Here is an 18,510-nt window from a genome sequence, read left to right as displayed (position 1 = left end):
AGAGAAAAAAGAAGGGAAGAACATAATTTGTTCGAATCTGGAATTTTCACCAGTGTTCATGAAATTTACAACACAACACCTTAGTGAACTTTCTTCAGCACACGCGTCTTTACGTTTTTTGGCCTTTTCTTTTTCTTCATGAATCGATGATTTTTCCTCTTTCTCTTTTACAATGTTTTTTTTTTGTGAAACCTAATGAATACAAATGTCAATAGTCAAAAAGGCGCCAAAAACCAAGCACTATCGCTATTCGTTAGGTCCATTTCAGTCCACGACGTTGCCGCTGAAGAGCTTGAACTGGCCGGCGTCGAGCACGAGCTTCCGTACGGAGGCGACGGCGCCGATGAGGCCGACGCCGGTGAAGACGACCATGATGGCGACGTTGGCGAGGTACACCGGCGACCGCCTCGGCGGTGCGAGCGCCATGTTGTACATGACGACGGGGAGCACGAAGTCGAGCGGGATGAAGCCGACGGCGCCGACGACGCCGACGATGTCGCCGAAGAAGGGCAGCATCGCGGCCACGAACGCGCACGCCGCGACGTACGCCGTCCGGAGCGCCACCCGGGGCGCCACGTTCCGCCGCGAGAACCGGCCGCGCGCCGCGTCGGCCGAGCTCTTCTCCATGATCTCGTACGCCACCTGGGAGTAGACGAGCGCGATGGCGAGCAGCTGGAGGAGGACGAGCACGACGGCGAGGCCGAGCAGCCACGTCGGCGCCAGGGAAGGGCCCTTGTCCGGCATGAGGCTCTGCAGGACGTTGGACTGCACCTGGCTGCCGAACGCCCAGTAGCCGGTGATCGCCGGCAAGTAGAAGGTGAACAACACCACCGTGTAGCACAGCACCAGCGCCTTCATCATCTTCCCGGCCGCCGGCGGCGCCAGCGTCGCCTGAAAACATTGCCATCACGTCGTTAAATCAGTCACACAGCTTGCAGCTGTCAGATTCTCAGAAACAAACAAGCTGCTAGTACCTGGATTTCAGGCAGAATGCCATTGCCGAAGACGGAGGCGAGGATGGAAATGGAGAGGAACGCATTGAAGGTCTTCTCCGAATTGGATGAGCTCAGGGAGTAATCCTTCTCCGGGACATCGCTCAAAGCACCTGTCAGACAAGAACAACATCGCTAATTGTTACAACAAAAATTCAGTCACAAGAGATGAGGTTAACATGGTGTCGTGTCATGTCAATCCTGTCGTTTCTTGCTGTCACAGTGTCACTTGTCAGTACGAGATTACACTCTAATACACACTCAACTCTGAATCTGAATGTCAAGTAAATAAATGGCAGGCGATTACCTGCTCGGATGCAGGCAGCTGAGACAAGGATGGTGTAGCCGAAGCTGAGGAGGAGCGAGCCGAGGTTGATGTAACGCAGGGAGTGGAACGACGGCAGCTGGGAGAGCAAGGACAGAACCACAGCGACGACGATGATGAAATGGTACAGTTTCAGGGGTCCATTTGGTGCAAGGTCCGAGTACATTATCTGCACATATATGTGAAGTGAAATCATCATGTCTCACAGGAGTTTCAGAATGTCAAAAAAAATATAGTAAACATTCCTAATTGACACATAAATCAGCACACCGATGAAATGAAATTACCAAGCATTCGTAATTCACCACAAGTCAGAGTGGCTAGGACATACAGTAGTAGACTCTTCAGGGTGTGTTTTGGTTCACGCTAAAATTGAAAGTTTGATTGAAATTGAAACGATGTGATGGAAAAATTGAAAGTTTGTGTGTGTAGGAAAGTTTTGATGTGATGAAAAAATTGAAAATTTGAAGAAAAAATTGGGAACTAAACCAGCCTCAGTACCACTTGGACAAGTTGGATTGCGTGGTCAAACTCAGGGTTTCTCTGTCCTTGTCGTATATAAAAAGTACGGCTTGGTCTTCCATTATCTACGAAATATAAAAGTACAACTTGTCTAAGCTATTTCAACTTCTGAGGTGAGATCATGGTATTGCACAATGCAACTCTAAGTCAACTCACTGTAGCCAATATTGTTGACAAAGGCAAACATTTTGTTAGGAGTATGCAGAATTAATTCAGTTATTCTATTTCTGTATGATCCCTTCCCACAAAGAAAAGATGATAACAACTTGAATACAAAGTCCAGATTTTCTACATAATCTTGACAGAGAACGATGAAGTGCAACATAAATAAACAAATAAATAAATGAGGACTTATTATTCAGTTTAGTGTGAATTCAGTTTCGTGGGAAGCCATGCATGCGTGCACGATTTATACATACTTGTAAGCAGTCAGCCGCAAGAAGGATGCTCCCGATGGTAATACCGGCGTTGATGGCAGTTTGCACGGTGACCACCAAGTAGAACACCCATCCAGATCCTGCCAAGAGAAGAGACAAAATTGAATTAATGACACTCTTAATGATGAGGTAATTAATCTCTACATTTAGAAGAAGATGAGGTGCATGCGGACCGAGGACGTCGGCGGCGAGCTCGCGGAAGCGGATGTGGCGGCGGCCGTGGGCCTCGCAGTGGTCGAGGACCCTGGACATGAGGTAGTAGGCGTAGAAGGTGACGGCGGCGACGGCGGTGAGCGCCACCAGGCCGAGCGCCCACCCCATCCCCCGCAGCGCGTACGGGAGCGTCAGCACCGTCGGCCCCACGATCGCCGTCGTCAGGTGGAACCCGGCGTGCCACCACTTCCCTGGAATCATAATTCACCAACAATTAATCCAAGATATATACTCCTCCGGCCATATGTGATGTGATCAGGTAGTAGCTAGGTTAATTAGGTGACCTTTGGACTCGAGCACGAAGGCGGCGCCGGCGTCGGCGGCGGGCTTGATGCCAAGGCGGCGAGCGCCGGACGCGGCCTCGACGTCGAACACCGCGGCGGAGGGCGGCGTCGGCATGGTGTTCATCACCGGAGAGGGAGAGCGGAGCAGAGGGCTGCCTCCGGTGCCGGCCATGGATCTACGTCGAGGTCAAGAAGAAGCTCGCATCTCGCTGAACACACTTACACCTTACAGCCTTACAGGGGTATGGTATGAGATGAGACGAGAATTGAATTGTGTGTGCGTTTTGATTTGAGTTTCTTGTGGATTACAACTACAACTACAACCAGGACAGCGCGCGTGAGGAAGAGAAGTAGGCCTGAAACCGTTGACCTTTTTCTTTTTGACAAGAAGATTATTGAAGGAGTCTTGACTGTATCCCACTCCCACCCCACGGCGCTGGAGACACGTACCACTCAAACCGTGACGCTTCAGTTTCTCATCAAGCCAACTAACCGCTCATGCGTTGCAGGAGACCCAAGGCAGATACAGATATTATCTACTAACAGCAGGCAGCAGCACACATGTAGATTATACCAACAACATGGAACCTATACTGACAATAAGGATTTCTAAACTAAACACCACTAGCCTGTTTTGTACTCCCTCCGTTTCAAAATGTTTGACACCGTTGACTTTTTAGCACATGTTTAACCGTTCGTCTTATTAAAAAAAATTGTGAAATATGTAAAACTATATGTGTACATGAAAGTATATTTAACAATGAATCAAATGATATGAAAATAATAAATAATTACTTAAATTTTTTGAATAAGACAAATGGTCAAATACGTAATAAAAAGTTAACGGTGTCAAACATTTTGAAACGGAGGGAGTAGTACATTAGATAAATGAAGTTGAATATCACTGTATTTATCTACTGTGGGTAAAGTACAGGCCAATGGGGAAACTATAATAAACTTTTGAGGGGATGTCCCCTAGTTATATTTGCATGCCACTTAAACAATTATGAAAAAAATTAAAAAAATTGAGAAGATGTATTAATATGTGATATATCACTTCATAAACATGCAACTTTAAATTCAACTCCTACATATCGTAACAAAAAAAACAAATTAAATTATAACTAGTTAACGTATATTTATAGTCAAATTTATTCTTTTTTCGTTTTGACATGTAGAAATTAAATTTTAAATTGCATGTTTGTAGAGTGATATATCATATGTTAATACATTTTCTGAATGTTTTTAAATTTTTTAATAACTATTTAAGTGTTAAATAATATGGAAGTAGAGATTTTAAAATCCACTCTCCAGGCAAACGCTACAATGCAGCCCAACCCAAGATATTCAGAGAGATTATCTATAATCATCTTGCTTAGCGTGCAGGTTGTACTAACAGCGGCACACATGTAGAGATGTATAGTACGTAGTATAAACGCAACATAACACAACCTGTACTGACAAGAACAGTACTAAAATAACACTAGCTCTGGGATCACCACTTGCTTGTTTTGTACAGTACACAAATGCAGCGATAATAAACTGTTCGTTAGTTCGTACAGACTAGAGGGATCAGTGGGGCGTGCTGAAAAAACTGTAGGAAATATACAGGTCAACGCTGCAATGCCCAACGAGCAACGATACACATGCAAGATGCATGGTACTGTACGAAAAATGCCTCCAGACTCCAGCCAACTGAAGATGGAATTGTTCTGGCAGATAAGCAGCTGTGCAATGTGCATATATAATGCGAATTTCCATATTACTCCTCCCATCCCAAAATATAAATATCCAAGTACTTTTGGCTTTCCATATGACATAGTAGAAGTTTGTTCTTAAAAAAAAAATCTACTAACAGATCCTTTACAATGTATAACATGTTGATTTCAGCCCCCCAAGGTGTTCATGTGCCAAAACACTGTTGACAAGGAAAATACATTTATCGATTAAAAAAAGCATATTAATAAAAACTGGAATCACAACAGAGTAGTACGTTATTAAATATTTCGAACCATGCACTGGTAAGCTCATGCATGTTTTCCATGATTGAGTAATATAATGGCGCATTTGGTCAGCCAAACTAGAGTTGAGTTTCAGTATAAAAAACAAATGTAATACCTTTGTAAATGAAACCTCAAGCCCAAATCATCAAACATTCACATCTGCCACCTAGCAAAAGGTGGTTAAGATTAAATATTTACAACTTTACATACATGTGTAATATAATGTAAAAAGGCACTGGTATAGCAGACATATTACAAGCCCACAACGATACACACCCAGAATATTGTCTATACTCTATTGCTCTGTATCAACAACATATGCAGGGGACAGGAAACAACATACCCAGACACATGAGGAACTTAGAGCTGTTCGCATGCTTAGGTCATATATACCTAAAGAATGCTTCAAATGAAGTAATGGAATTTGTACGACAATTTGTCAACTTTGAATGAGTAAGTGGTAAATATATATAAAAAACAGGTCGTCTTAGGTACTCGTGTATTACTGTTGCTGCACACTCAAGCTTCAAGAAGTACAATCTAAAGGCTTCTTCCATGCCACAATCCAATTTAACTCCCTTGACAGCTTTTACGTGGAAATGAGTTTTTGCAAAGCAAGGGAACATCATCAGAGCCAGAGAGCTAACTTTTCTCTTCAGGGACGTGCATGCCAAATCCACGTTTTAACTTCTCAACTCTGATCATTAAAATTTGAAATTGTTAGTGCCTGGTTTTAAGAAATCTGATCAAAACGTAGTTGCTGATAAAATTTATGTTACTGAGTCTAAGCGTTGACACGGGAGTAATCATTATGAATAGAAGAAACTAGTAACACAAAACTCTCGTAATTTCATCCAAAGGAACGATATGATGAGCTTGCACAATATCATCTGATGATTTACTTCTACGTATACAATAGACTACAAACAATGAAAATACTGAAACAACCACAGCAAGATGAAAATAGCTAAAAGACAAGGTTATGCATAGAGCGCTCTATTCTTTGGAGGGCAAAAGATCCGATGCCCGTAAATTGTGGACAATGAAGCTTGGATAGGACATAACGACCAATCTAGTTAGTACAAACAAAACCGGAAATCTAATTAAAGAAATAAGACCAGACAGGTTGGAAGAGTTGTAACTACTATGCACGCAAGCTGAAAGTATTGATCATGTCATGCTCTAGTGTTCTATAGCTAAGGTGGTGTTTGGATCCAAAGACTAAACTTTAGTCCCTGTCAAATCGGATGTTTGGACATTAATTTGGAGTATTAAACATAGACTATTTACAAAACTAATTACATAAATGAGAACTAATTCGTGTGATAAATTTTTTAAGTCTAATTAATCCATAATTAGCACATGTTTACTGTAGCATCACATAGGCTATAATCATGGATTAATTAGGTTCAATAGAGTCGTCTCGCGAATTAGTCCAGGGTTATGGAATGGTTTTTGTCAATAGTCTACGTTTAATACTTCTAATTAGTGTCAAATATCCAATGTGACAGGGACTAATCCAAACAACCCCTAAATTTCCTCTGGCCTGTTATGTGAGATGCATTAGCTTGGCCTAGATGTCCAGAGAGGCAGAGACTACAGAGGACTTTTCGTATTCTGTGATTAGAGTTGAGGTGAAAAGGGAAAAAAAATCATGTACAGTCGTTGGCTGCTTGTTATTGGGTTTTTATATTTAGGGTGTGTTTAGTTCACGCCAAAATTGGAAGTTTGATTGAAATTGGAACAATGTGACGGAAAAGTTGGAAGTTTATGTGTGTAGGGAAGTTTTGATGTGATGGAAAAGTTGGAAGTTTGAAGAAAAAGTTGAGAACTAAACCAGGCCTTACTTTGAAATGATATACTCCTATTCAACAACAAATTAACTAATTCTTTGGCATAGATGATACGGTGCATTGGAGGCCATGATTTCAAAACGTGGGACACAAGAACAACAGGTGCAACATGAAAACACCACTGCAATTGACTGAATTGCCTGGTATTCATGTTTGTTGATGCCTGATTTTTTTTTTTGTTAATCTGGCAACATAAAGATCTGGTTGTCTTTAGCTTTGTCAGAAGATGCTGTGAACCTGTGACTACACTAGAGCTATTTGACTAGGGTTGTTTAACTTGAAAGATATTGCTGCTAGATCCTGTCCAGCCTAGATCTTCTGTCCCCTGGCACAACATCTTTATTTATTTAAAATTTTGCATTTTTCTCATGCTTTTTTCAGTTAGTAAGCTCGGGCTTTTCTTCTCTTATTGGTTATGTTGTACAGAGTTGTTTCACCAGTTTGGCATGTGTTCAATGCCTTACCAATTTAATACATCTTAAGCCATGATCTGAACCTTCTCCTGGCTCTTCTATTCTTGTTGGATCACACACTCAACTCCCAACTTCAATAATTAGTCAGACTCTGTTCATTAGGTTGTTCTTTAAAATGACTAGTGTAAGGAGGCCAAAAGGTGAAAATATTGTGCAAGAAATGAATGGACACTACGTGACCACAAAATACTGGAAATGCTATTTCACATGGTGTTGTTCGAACTGAGCTGAAGAAGAAACTTACGTAGGAGCAAGCTTTCCAAGCTTTCGTAATTTTTTGCCAGTTGTTTCATCAATCACATTTCCATTGATCTCAACAGAATATGATTTTCCAGATATCCGTGGGAGACCTCTTCCTGCAAGCAATTCAAAGTCTTTCTGATGAAGTTCTCTACCATTGACAATAACTCCTGTGTTCCCACCGGCACAATTTTTCGGCATTGGATAATTAAATTCCTTTATAAATGGCTGCAAAAACAAAGCTCTGTCATGACGTGCTACCACAAAGTTCTAGAGAAAGAACTACGAGAAAAATAATCATCTTACAGGGATGATGCCACTACACTCATGTCCCATGACACCCCAAAATCCAGCGCGGTAGTCATACCTGAATCACAATTAGAGAATACGGAATGTTACCTTACACGGAAATTCCCAATGCCTTGTGAATTTAAGTTGGTGAAGATCCAACAAAGTTGCTTTGGAAAGTACATTAGGTAGATGATATTCCCAGAGTAATTTTTACTGTACTAACTTTGCATTTTCCTCGTCTTTGTATACTAATCAGATTAATTTTAAAACTGTAGCTGGTAAAAGGCAGACCATTGAATTATGGAGCTTGCATGTCGCAAGCATGCAGATGTGTGAAAATAAATTATAGTTCACACTGTACCATTACGATTAACAATAACAGAACAAAACTAATGTTGCACATAGTTACTGAATGCCGAGACAAAGTAAGACCGTGATAATAAATTAACAGATGTTAATACATGAACTAGGCCATGCAAGAAATTTTTTGAGCTACTAGCATTTAATGGGAGCAATCAACAGCCAAAAAAAAAAAAAAAACTCTGCAGGACAAGAATCTTCCAGGTATCTCATCACTGTACAAAATGTTCTAGTAATCAACTCAGGGAAGTGGTTGATTTGGCTGAGAAAAGTTATCAAGGAAATCAGGTACATAGGTTGGTTAATATGCAATTGAGAATTACACAGTCATTTAATCACCGCTGTGCAGTATAAGTCATCTTAATTCCTACTGTTAAGATAGATTCTTCTGAAGAATAACACCAATCTCTTTTGCCTGTAGTTGTGCGTCTCTTGATTTCAAAGGCAAATGATAAAAAGATGCTAAAGAAAACAATGACAAGTGCCAACACGGTAGATATCAAACGCTAAGAACATCAGTCCATAACAATTTCCAAATTTATGAAGGGAGAAGGTGACTTACCAATATGAACCAGGGCCAACTGGACCAGACTTCTTCTCGGCCTTCCGTAGGACACGTTCGGAGATTGAATGGCCATTGATTGAAACCTTAGCACTGTCCACTGATTGATTGAACAAAGAAATGTCCTTCAAACCTTTCTTCAAAAAACCAGCAAAAAACTTTGAATCCCCGTTCTTAGTAGCTGCAGACTGAACTTCGTCTAGTTCAGCCTCAGAAGAAACACGAGAACTAGAATTTGTGCGCTCATTAACTGATGACTCAAGCTTCGATGGCATTATGGCATGTTCAGAATTTGGGGAGAGCAATTCACTATAACAATCATCTAAGTCATCTTGTTTGCATATCGTAGCTATAGTTTCAACTTGAATGACACTGTTATTATCTTCTTTGCTGCATTTGCTATATCGCTCAGTAATGAATTCTGATTGAAAGTTGTTGTCATCTTGTTTGATTTTTTCTTCATACTTTTTGCTCACGTCTCCATCTTCAAGGCTGCTGGTATCATCATTATCAGCCGTCAGCTTGTCTATGTTACCCATGCTTCCATCATCACAAAAGCCACTTGTACTTTCTTTGAGCTTTTGCTCATGTCTACTGCTGACAGTTTCTTCTCCAAATCCTTCTTTATGATCTTTGCTGTTCTGCTCATATGTCACGTCCGATCTTTCATCCCTAACATTAGCATCAACAGAATCTGCCATGATATTTAGGCTACATTCCTTGCTTGTGCGATCTCCACCACTACAATCTTTTAGACGACTGGAAAATGGATCGACACATTTGTCCTCTATAACTGGGGCCTGTAGATTGCCTGTATTAAATGCTGAAGTTTCTACTTGACTGTATGCATCTCCTTGACATAGTATATCCTTTGGGATATTTGCAAGTCTGGACCTTCTAACAGATACTGATAGTAACTGACTGCTCCTGTTTGATCCACACTCTTTGTCTATTCTGTCATAACTAGAAGTAGAAGACACAGAAATATTGTCTGCAAGATCCTTGTTCTGCTGCCATCTCTCTTGTGCTTGCAGCTTATGGAAACTAGAATTTCCTTCATCCTGATGTTGGTACCACCCAAAACTTTTGTTAACCTGACGACTGGAACTCCCCACTGTTTTTGATGCAGGGAAAGATGTCGGCGCAACCAAAGGATGAATTTTCACTTCCTTAAGCTTGAAACTAACGATCTCCGAGCACGAACCACACCGAACTTGAATCTGCTTCCGAGCTGTGCATTTCCCAGGAGGCAGCTGCAGCAGCTGGTTACAAGAACTGCATACAACGAAAGGAGCGGCGCCTCTCACAGGACGACAGAAACTCTCTGCCTTCTTCCTGAAAAACTCTGTCCTCCTCTTCGACACCGAGAAATGAGAGTACAATGACGAAGCGACAGACCTCCGGTCAAGCTCCGATGAGACTGATGGGGACCTATCGAACAGGTGAGACCCCTGCTGGCCTGCAAAGTACCTCGTCATGGGAATGTGCTCCTCCTGCATCACAGCTCTCTGGCCATGAAGGCACTGTGCACACTGGCAGGTGCTCTGATGGTGATTCCCCCCAAGATACCCAGAATTCTCCCACTGCCTCTCCGGCCATTGCCGGAACCGCCCACTCGGCTGCCTCTCATACCTATCTCTATGCATAGACCGATGCAGCTGGTCATTCGGACTGTGCGGAAAGCCAGACCCGTACCTTCCCGTGTAGCGTGAGCGGTAGTGCTCCGGCCCACGGCCTAGCGGCGGCGGCTCGGCGTGCGAGGGGCGCAGCGAGGCCGTGCGGCGGCTCATGCGGTGGCGCTCCCGCGGCTGGTCGGTGATCTCGCAGGACCTGGTGATGTGGTCCCGCAGCTCGTCGAGCTTCCGGAGCAGCTCCACGGGGTTCTCCTTGAGCGCGCCCCAATCCAGCACGCCACTCCGGTCGCCGCCGCATTGCCCGTAATCGAAGGGCTCTGGAACCCTAGCCCTTCTCCTGTACTTCATCTCCTTCGCCTCGCTCCCCATGGCGCCTCCCACGGGACGAGCTTTCCCCCCCCCCCCCCCCCCTTCGCCGAATCGAAAACCCTGCGGGGAAAACTTCCAATGAGTCGCTCGAAATTCGTAGCCACCAAACACGAAATGGGAAGACGCCAATGTAGATCAGAGCAGCGAAGCTTCTGAATGCTACGGAGAAGCGGAGGAGGCGGCGGTGGCGGTTACCTCGACCCCAATGTTGCGGAGCACACGGCGGCGGCGGAGACTCTACGGCGCGGGGATGCGGAGAAGCCACCGGCAGCGGCTCGCCGATAGGGCTACGCGGCGAGGAGGAGGCGGTGGGACGTGGGGTTCGCCATTGTGGTGGATGGAGTGGCGGCCGCGCGCTGCGGCGGCGAGAGGAAGAAGACGAGTGGGGGTGAAGTGGAAAAGAGAAGCCTAAATCGGCGGGAATCCAGGGACTGGTTTGTAATTATCAACTTTCTAGGGGGTTTCGGCGCGATGTAGCTTTGGGTTTCAGTTGGGGATGACCTGGCTGAGACGCTGACGAGGTGGGCCCACGTGACAGCTGGTCTGATCTGGCTTTGACTAGAAAAGAGCCCCCCTTTCTTAACGCGCCATTGCTTGCTTTATGTCAAACACAGTAACAGCGTGATTAGTGGCTGTGCTCAACAACATTAATACTCCAACTAAAAGTAACCAAAAATAATAATAATAATCGGCCTGTCTATCTATATATCTATCTAGGTGAGTGAGGCTGCTTGTGTATAGTTTGTTTGTAATTTTAAAATCTTTTCTTTTCATTAGCATTCGAAGGTTCATCTCATAATTTGGAACGCATAACAACCACATGCTTTTCGCAAACTATGCAGGAGTTAGCTTGCTAAATATCATCCTAAGGGGAGTTGACAGAGATCAAATAATTCGATTTTAAATCTACATGTGTTGTACGGCGCATTTTTGCGATATAAATTTGTGTATCAGGGGGCAGCCCCTTGTAAGAGCCGCAATAAACAGTGGTTAGTGCACGTTAACAAATGAGCTCTCGTGGACCTCATTTTTTTAGTGAGGTATATATCTCATTTCTTCAACAATACTACTTGTTCTTCTAGCTATAGTAATATATGAGAGCATACAGTGTGTTATAATCCAAGCAATCAGTTTGTCAACGACAAACCAGACGAATATATGGACCTAAACATGTGGCATGTTCCTGTTTCTTTATTAGAATTTTGTCAGGTTATATTCCATCAGCATTTGATCAATATCTGACACAAGAGGCTGAACATTCATTACAGGACGTTTTAGCCTTCAAACACAGGCGGCATTGACAAGAGCCTGAAAAACATGCAGTGCTACGAAAATGAGAAAGTTCAGAGAGATCCAAAACTGTACTACTTGAGTATTTTTTTTTCTTCTGGCATTGATCTGTATATCTATTGAGTTTTGGAGTACATACATAATAGTTAAACCTGAACTTACATTTTTCAGATGTTGAAACCTGAACCAAAATTGTATAATTGGGTATATCTTCAGACAGGGAACTGTAATGGCTGTTGGGTTCTGGAGTACACAGGATAGTTAAGCCTGAACTTACATTTATTCAGATAATGAAACCTGAACCTGCATGATTGTAAATGTTTCCAAACTCTAAATGCTTGCATGCTAATTAAATGCAATCTAGCTGTAGCTGCCTAATGCAGGATACAATTAGGCAAGCTATGTGGACAATGAAGGTTGAGATTAATTAGCAAAGTAATGAAGGGAGTGGGGACTGAAGAAAGGCTGAAAAGTGGCGAGTCATGTCATGGGTGATGAGAAAACAGCGAAGCAATGCACCTAACTCTCGAGGTCGGAAGTGGCCAAAGAAGATCGATCACCAAACAAACTAGTTAGGGGGCGCCAACCAACCACCGTCAACCACAGACACTCGGACAGACAGCTCCAAAAGATGCAGATGCCAGTGCTGCACATTTGGCCACATGAAAGTCGCATTCAATTTGCTTAATTAAACTAGTAATTTGCCTGTCGAATAGCCCATGCTACACCGACGACCGTCGGTCCTCTTCTAGTTTTCAGATGAGTGTGTCCTCTTAACAGGAGAAGATTTGCAGCTTTTTCGTGCTGAAAAAACGGTACGGACAGTCCGGTTTGTGCGCTGTTTGTATCCAAGAACATGACGAAATTAGTTGAAAAAAAAAGTGGTATCTGAATGAAGAATAAGGATGTGTTTGTTTCTGTCCATAACATTAACATTTTCTTGATCTGAAAAAAAAACATTAGTATTTTCTTTCAGACATATATGTATTGTAAGATATTCATACGGGACCAAATCAAGTGTACATGCGATTCAGATTTGTAGCATCTGTGAAACGACTGCTCTGCAATCATATTCGTTTCAGTGTCTCCTTTTCTAACTGTATCCATATATGTTCATGCGTGACCAAAATTAAAAATAAAAACCAGACATGCATTATATCTGTTTCACTGTTTGCCTAACAGCAAAACAGTTAGGCAAACATCACATGGGTAGCCCACTGTTAGCCTTCCGCTGATGGGCTGGAAAGTCGAACTGAATTCACGGCCCACCCCCTGAGGTTGGACGGGGCCGGAAGCCCGCGTGTGGAGATGGGCCAGGCCGGTTACTTCCTCTGTTCCGAGATCACCGCCTCCAAGCTCCTCACAGTCACAGCCACAAGGGAATTGAAGCCGCCGCCGCCTCCTCGTCCTTCCGGCCGTGTGCTCTCACGCAGGGCGCGGCGGCGGCGATCTTCTGTGCTAGCGTGGCGGCATCGCCGTTGCTTTGGAGGTATGAGCTCCTGTCCTCCTGTGCCTCACTTTCCCCTTCATATCTCTTGGCTTCTTCAATTTTTTCCCGTGCAACCATTCAGAATTTGTTTTTGCCTAAACATTCCCATCTGTCATAGAACTGCTCCTTTTTCTTTCTTTTTCTTTTTTTGGCTCAATTGCTATGCAGCGATAGGCCGGGCATTTTCAGGACTCAACCTGGGCCGAACACGAAACCTACAACTGGGCTCTGTCTGCAGGCCTAATATTACAAACTTGGAAGAAAAACCACACAATTTCGGCGGTGACACGGCGGCATACATACATCATCATCGATATGTCTTTAACGCAGTGGAGAATTATCACGGGCGAGCGGCACATCAACCGATCAAATTATCGATCTTGACCCATGCCATGCAATGGCGAGCTTCACATGTCCAACAAGCAAAAGCAGCGAAGAAAAGGCATCCGACGATGCGACCACGGAGCAGAATGCTAACAACAACATAGCAGTATATGCATACGGAAGGAGAAAGAAAGAAAAGAAGAAAAGCAGAGGCGAGGAGCGCCTCGCATGTGAAAAAAATAACTCACCGGCCGGGAGATGGAATGGATCCCTAGCTAGCTTGGCGGTCGAATTCATCGTCCTCCATCGCCGCCGCCGGCAGCTGGCTCCTCTCTCCGCTCCCGTGCATGCATCCCCCATCCCTTTTTAATTAAAGCCATCTGTCTAGCTAGCTCATTCAGAATAATCCTCTTTCTTTCTCCCATCTTTTTAGTTTTTAGCTAGCTTTGCAACAGCTAGAGAGCACAGTTCAGTTCAGTTCAGAAATTCATATTCACTGAGATTAGCAACCATGCACACGTACGATGTGTGAGCCTCCCCTGCATGTGCCCGTCGTGAGTTCATCAAAGCTTGATCGATCCATCAGCTGTTTCCTCTGATCGCTGATGGACAAAGAGGTAGCATACACATGCTGCTTGTTGAGTTTGAAGCAAATTAATCTTCTTCTTTGACATGCATGCATGTTGAGTTTTTTTTGTTATTTTGTGTGTGTTGTGCTAATTGTGTTCAATGATCATGTATGTATTCATGTAGGTGCAGCAGAGAAGCCACCTGGAGAGATTTGCGGCGCTGGACGAGGCGCCACCGCCGGCACCGGAGGAGACCGTGGTCACCGGCGGGGAGATGGTGGACTACATGCTGGGACAGCCGCCGCCAACGACGCCCGGGCCGCAGAGCCAGGTGTCCTTCGACAAGCTCACCTTCTCCGACGTGCTGCAGTTCGCCGACTTCGGCCCCAAGCTCGCGCTCAACCAGCCGGCGGCGTCGGACAACGGCGGCGGTGGTGGCGACGACGGCGACGACGACGACGACAGCTACTTCCTCAGGTTCCAGTCGCTGCCGTCCCTCCCCGCCGTTCCCCCTCCTCGTGGCGGCGCCGCCGCCGCGCATCAGGTCGTTGACGAGCAGGAGGGCAGCAAGCAGACGGTCGACGCCGGCGGCGTGTCCGAGAGCACGACGCTGGTGCAGCAGGCTGACGGCGGCGGCGGCCGTGCGGAGAAGGCCGGTGAGCAGGGGAAGAGCGGGCGGCGGAAGCGTCCCCGGACGGTCAAGACGAGCGAGGAGGTGGAGAGCCAGCGGATGACGCACATCGCCGTCGAGCGCAACCGCCGCCGCCAGATGAACGAGTACCTTCGAGTCCTCCGCTCACTCATGCCCGGCTCCTACGTCCAAAGGGTAACCTATATCGCTCGGCGTCGCCATGGCATTTGATTTGATTTGCACAAGTAAGAACACACATGATGATCTGAATCTGATCGATCTTTCTCGCATGCATTTAATTTAGGGAGACCAAGCATCCATCATAGGTGGTGCAATAGAGTTCATACGAGAGCTGGAGCAGCTGATCCAGTGCCTGGAGTCGCAGAAGCGGCGGCGCCTGTACGGCGGCGACGCGCCAGCGCCACCTGCACGGCCGGTCGCCGACGGAGCAGTTCTGCCGGCGCCCATGCAGCAGCCGCCGCCGGCGACGCCGCCGTTCTTCCCCCCGAGCATCCCGTTCCCCGCGTCGTCCGGCGCCGGTGACGGTACAGGCGCCGGCGTGGCCAAGGTCGCACTGGACCTCGACGCGAGCGGCGGCGGCGAGGTGGGCGGCGGGGTCCGGGAGGAGATGGCGGAGAACAAGTCGTGCGTCGCGGACATAGAGGTGAGGGTGGTGGGCGTGGACGCCATGATCAAGATCCTGTCGCGGCGGCGGCCGGGGCAGCTGATCAAGACGGTGGCGGCACTGGAGGAGATGCACATGTCCATCCTGCACACCAACATCACCACCATCGATCAGACCGTCCTCTACTCCTTCAACGTCAAGGTATATATAAAAATCAATTACTATTACACTCTACAATACTATCGAATTATCATCTGAACAAACGAAGAACTGTTACATTAATTTGCTACGCGCGCGCGACAGATCGCCGGCGACGCAAGATTCTCGGCGGAGGACATCGCCGGTGCCGTCCACCAGATCCTTAGCTTCATCGACGTCAACTACACGTTATGAAATCTCTCTCTTCTTCAAGATTGTGAAAAAGGGGGTATATATATATATATGTATATGTATATGTATATATATATATATATATATATATATGTATATGTATATATATATATGTATATGTATATATATATATGTATATATGTATATATGTATATATATATATATGTATATATGTATATGTATATGTATATATGTATATATATATACATATATATACATATGTATATATATATATATATATATATAGATATAGACACACACACACACTATATTTGTGCCCAGCGAGTGGGTGTGCTTAGCTTATGTGTGTAGACTGATAACTAAGTATATGCAATCAACTTATTTACTATATATCTGCACTGCATTATATATATGCTGGTGTTCAGTGTTCAATGATAGTATGTAGATCGAGATGTACCCTTAATTAATTAACTATAGGAGTTACCTAATTGAACAAGATTATTTGTAAGCTTGGATGCTGCTTCTGTGTTTGTATGGGGCTACAGAAATAAAATTTCCATTGCTCTCTTTAGTAGTGAATACAATGTCATATATCTGATTAATGACGCCATATATCTGATTAATGACAATACATTAGCTAAGTGTAATATTATGGAGCACTAGCACTGTTCGGTGATGTAGAAAGGCTAGCTGTGTTAACTGTTAACTCCTAAATTAACTGGTTGATGGATTTTCATCATTCGAGGATATATATATATATCTGTTTGTTTTGTGCATGTCACTTAAAAAATTATCAAAAAATTGAAAAAATATTTTGACAAGATAAATCAATATATATGAGATATATCAATCCACAAATATGTAAGTTTAAATTCAACCTATATAATTAGAAAAAAAAATGATTACAAATAGTGTGTAATATTCGCAATCAGGTCTTAGCATACAATGTTGGTACATATGGAAACAGTTATAAACCATACAATGTTAGATATACTAGAAAAAAATACCTGTGCGTGCAACGGGTGAAGGCTATTTTAATCTTATTATTGTTATATAGTATAGTTAAGATAAAATTCACTGCATTAAATTCGCTTAGATATATATTTTGTTAGAAAATCATGAGCTGCAATTAGAAGTCCGATCGTCTTAAATTAGCATGCGAGTTTTTTAAAGAGATTTCTTATACGATTCTTTCTGTATTTCTAAAAGCGAACGAACTTAAAAACCGACTCAAATATGGATTTGTATTTGCAAAAGCGAACAAATTTAAAAACTGACTCATACACGGATGACGTACCAAGTATCGGAAAAAACAACTTCAATTCTTATAATAGTAGAGATTTACCTTCACTTAAAGATATAGTTCAGGGAACCAGAGAATGCAACCAGCAACACAGAATCAACAACACACCAGCAGTAGAATTAACGAACTAACTCCCAACTAGGTCGTCCCATTAGCGTGGGAAGGAGGAGGGAGGTTACGACCGAGAGAGCTGAGCCGGGGAGGAAGGAGGTGGATTTTTGACTAGCTAGAACATGATTAACACAGTTCTGTTCGCGATGGATTTTTGAAACTACCATCTCCCTGTTACCAGACATGAGGTGCTTGATCGATTTGGGAGAGAAATTCGAACACGAAAATTGGAAACTCCGATCGACATTATTCTGAAACTGGATCCATCTATAAGTGTAAGAGCAATTTTATAGTTCTTGAAAAGATATCATGAGGTATCATTTTTTTTATTGTAAATTTGATATACCTCTTGGTACCTATTAGGAGTACTAAATTTTTTATGAGGATTTTTATTGTGCATGGAAGGTAACGTAACTTTTCCCATGATGGATATCTACTGTTGATTTATAGAAGGGTAAATGAGGAAAAACAGAAAAAGAATAACACAGACATGTACAATTTAGTAATTCTTAGCCAATAATCTTTTCTAACTTCTCTCATTACCATTATTTGTTGCTCACCCATTTGATTACTTCATGTCGATCTGCCGCTTATAATCGCTATGTCTCATTGATAGATGTTCCGGCGTAAAAAAATCCTAAAACTAAATCTTTTCTTCCCTCCCTGACACTAATCGCTATGTCTTCATGATAGTTTTTTATTAGAGCATACTCTGTTATTATCTTCATTCAATCCACAAAGACAAGGACATGTAGAATTCAATCATATACCCTTACAAGATATTTCACCAATACGAACTATGAGGAGTTGCATAATATTTTTTTAATTTTGTATTTGGTGTACATAATTACTTGGATAAAAGTTTTAGTTTATTTTACGAAGTCCATGTAAGATTAATAATATATAAGTATAATATTCACTAAGTAATCTCGATTACCTATTTGAACTAATTGCCTATTTTCATGCGTAGTTAGTTACCGAGCTTATCTTCCTAGCTTGTTTGAAATAATCAGGGCCTTTTAATTTGGAGATTTGCTCTGGTCTAAAAAAATACCTTGGGATACCGATACATCACGGTATCAAATTGTTTTCGATCGTTGGATTTTAAAATCTTTAATCTGGGTCTGGATCTCAGATCAAGTTGTTAATCTGTTGCAGTAAGCAAGATGTTGGTGAGACCCTGCGTCAGAAGCATCTCAAAGGTGCAGACATATCTTTTTCCTTGTGTTATTTATGGTCAAGCCAGAAACAAAAGACTT

At 43.4% G+C, this 18,510-nt stretch overlaps 3 protein-coding genes across 4 annotated transcripts; 1 reads left to right on the top strand and 2 right to left on the bottom strand.

Moving 5' to 3' along the window:
- On the bottom strand, positions 1 to 3,094 carry LOC4339758 (probable GABA transporter 2). The gene is made up of 6 exons (XM_015782573.3): positions 2,774 to 3,094; positions 2,450 to 2,680; positions 2,259 to 2,356; positions 1,300 to 1,486; positions 975 to 1,105; positions 1 to 891 (listed from the first exon to the last, which is right to left on the bottom strand). Exons 1-6 carry the CDS (start codon positions 2,943 to 2,945, stop codon positions 265 to 267), a joined length of 1,446 nt encoding a protein of 481 aa, XP_015638059.1. The 5' UTR covers positions 2,946 to 3,094; the 3' UTR covers positions 1 to 264.
- Positions 3,095 to 4,864: 1,770 nt separating this feature from the next.
- Positions 4,865 to 10,942, bottom strand: LOC4339757 (uncharacterized). 2 transcript variants are annotated; one of them, XM_026025791.2, is made up of 5 exons: positions 10,754 to 10,942; positions 8,556 to 10,618; positions 7,649 to 7,709; positions 7,347 to 7,570; positions 4,865 to 5,473 (listed from the first exon to the last, which is right to left on the bottom strand). In XM_026025791.2, the coding sequence occupies exons 2-5, from the start codon at positions 10,556 to 10,558 to the stop codon at positions 5,419 to 5,421; spliced, it is 2,343 nt and encodes a 780-aa protein (XP_025881576.1). In that variant the 5' UTR covers positions 10,559 to 10,618; positions 10,754 to 10,942; the 3' UTR covers positions 4,865 to 5,418. The 2 variants fall into 2 exon arrangements, with proteins under 2 accessions (XP_025881576.1, XP_066166803.1); XM_066310706.1 differs by having other exon boundaries at positions 4,865 to 4,942.
- A 3,138-nt stretch (positions 10,943 to 14,080) lies between these two features.
- LOC107276551 (transcription factor FAMA) lies at positions 14,081 to 16,408 on the top strand. Its single transcript, XM_015783300.3, has 4 exons — positions 14,081 to 14,278; positions 14,415 to 15,056; positions 15,166 to 15,687; positions 15,790 to 16,408. The coding sequence occupies exons 1-4, from the start codon at positions 14,267 to 14,269 to the stop codon at positions 15,877 to 15,879; spliced, it is 1,266 nt and encodes a 421-aa protein (XP_015638786.1). The 5' UTR covers positions 14,081 to 14,266; the 3' UTR covers positions 15,880 to 16,408.
- The last annotated feature ends 2,102 nt before the right edge of the window (positions 16,409 to 18,510 follow it).

The sequence above is a fragment of the Oryza sativa genome, chromosome 5 (genome assembly GCF_034140825.1).
Source record: "Oryza sativa Japonica Group chromosome 5, ASM3414082v1".
NCBI lineage: Eukaryota > Viridiplantae > Streptophyta > Magnoliopsida > Poales > Poaceae > Oryza > Oryza sativa.
Note: the sequence above shows the minus strand (reverse complement) of the source record. Positions and strands in the feature narration are given on the sequence as shown.

What these genes read in the sequence shown, in the direction of transcription:
- LOC4339758 (XM_015782573.3), bottom strand. Translation starts at nt 2,945, where the DNA reads ATGGCCGGCACCGGAGGCAGCCCTCTGCTCCGCTCTCCCTCTCCGGTG. An exon ending in GCTCGCCGCCGACGTCCTCG is followed by an intron (nt 2,357 to 2,449) that starts GTCCGCATGCAC and finishes TTCTCTTGGCAG; the next exon opens with GATCTGGATGGGTGTTCTAC. An exon ending in GCATTCTGCCTGAAATCCAG is followed by an intron (nt 892 to 974) that starts GTACTAGCAGCT and finishes CAATGTTTTCAG; the next exon opens with GCGACGCTGGCGCCGCCGGC.
- LOC4339757 (XM_026025791.2), bottom strand. Translation starts at nt 10,558, where the DNA reads ATGGGGAGCGAGGCGAAGGAGATGAAGTACAGGAGAAGGGCTAGGGTT. An exon ending in GTTGGCCCTGGTTCATATTG is followed by an intron (nt 7,710 to 8,555) that starts GTAAGTCACCTT and finishes ATTGTGATTCAG; the next exon opens with GTATGACTACCGCGCTGGAT. An exon ending in AGTGTAGTGGCATCATCCCT is followed by an intron (nt 7,571 to 7,648) that starts GTAAGATGATTA and finishes TTGTTTTTGCAG; the next exon opens with CCATTTATAAAGGAATTTAA.
- LOC107276551 (XM_015783300.3), top strand. An exon ending in CCGGCTCCTACGTCCAAAGG is followed by an intron (nt 15,057 to 15,165) that starts GTAACCTATATC and finishes CATTTAATTTAG; the next exon opens with GGAGACCAAGCATCCATCAT. An exon ending in TCTACTCCTTCAACGTCAAG is followed by an intron (nt 15,688 to 15,789) that starts GTATATATAAAA and finishes CGCGCGCGACAG; the next exon opens with ATCGCCGGCGACGCAAGATT.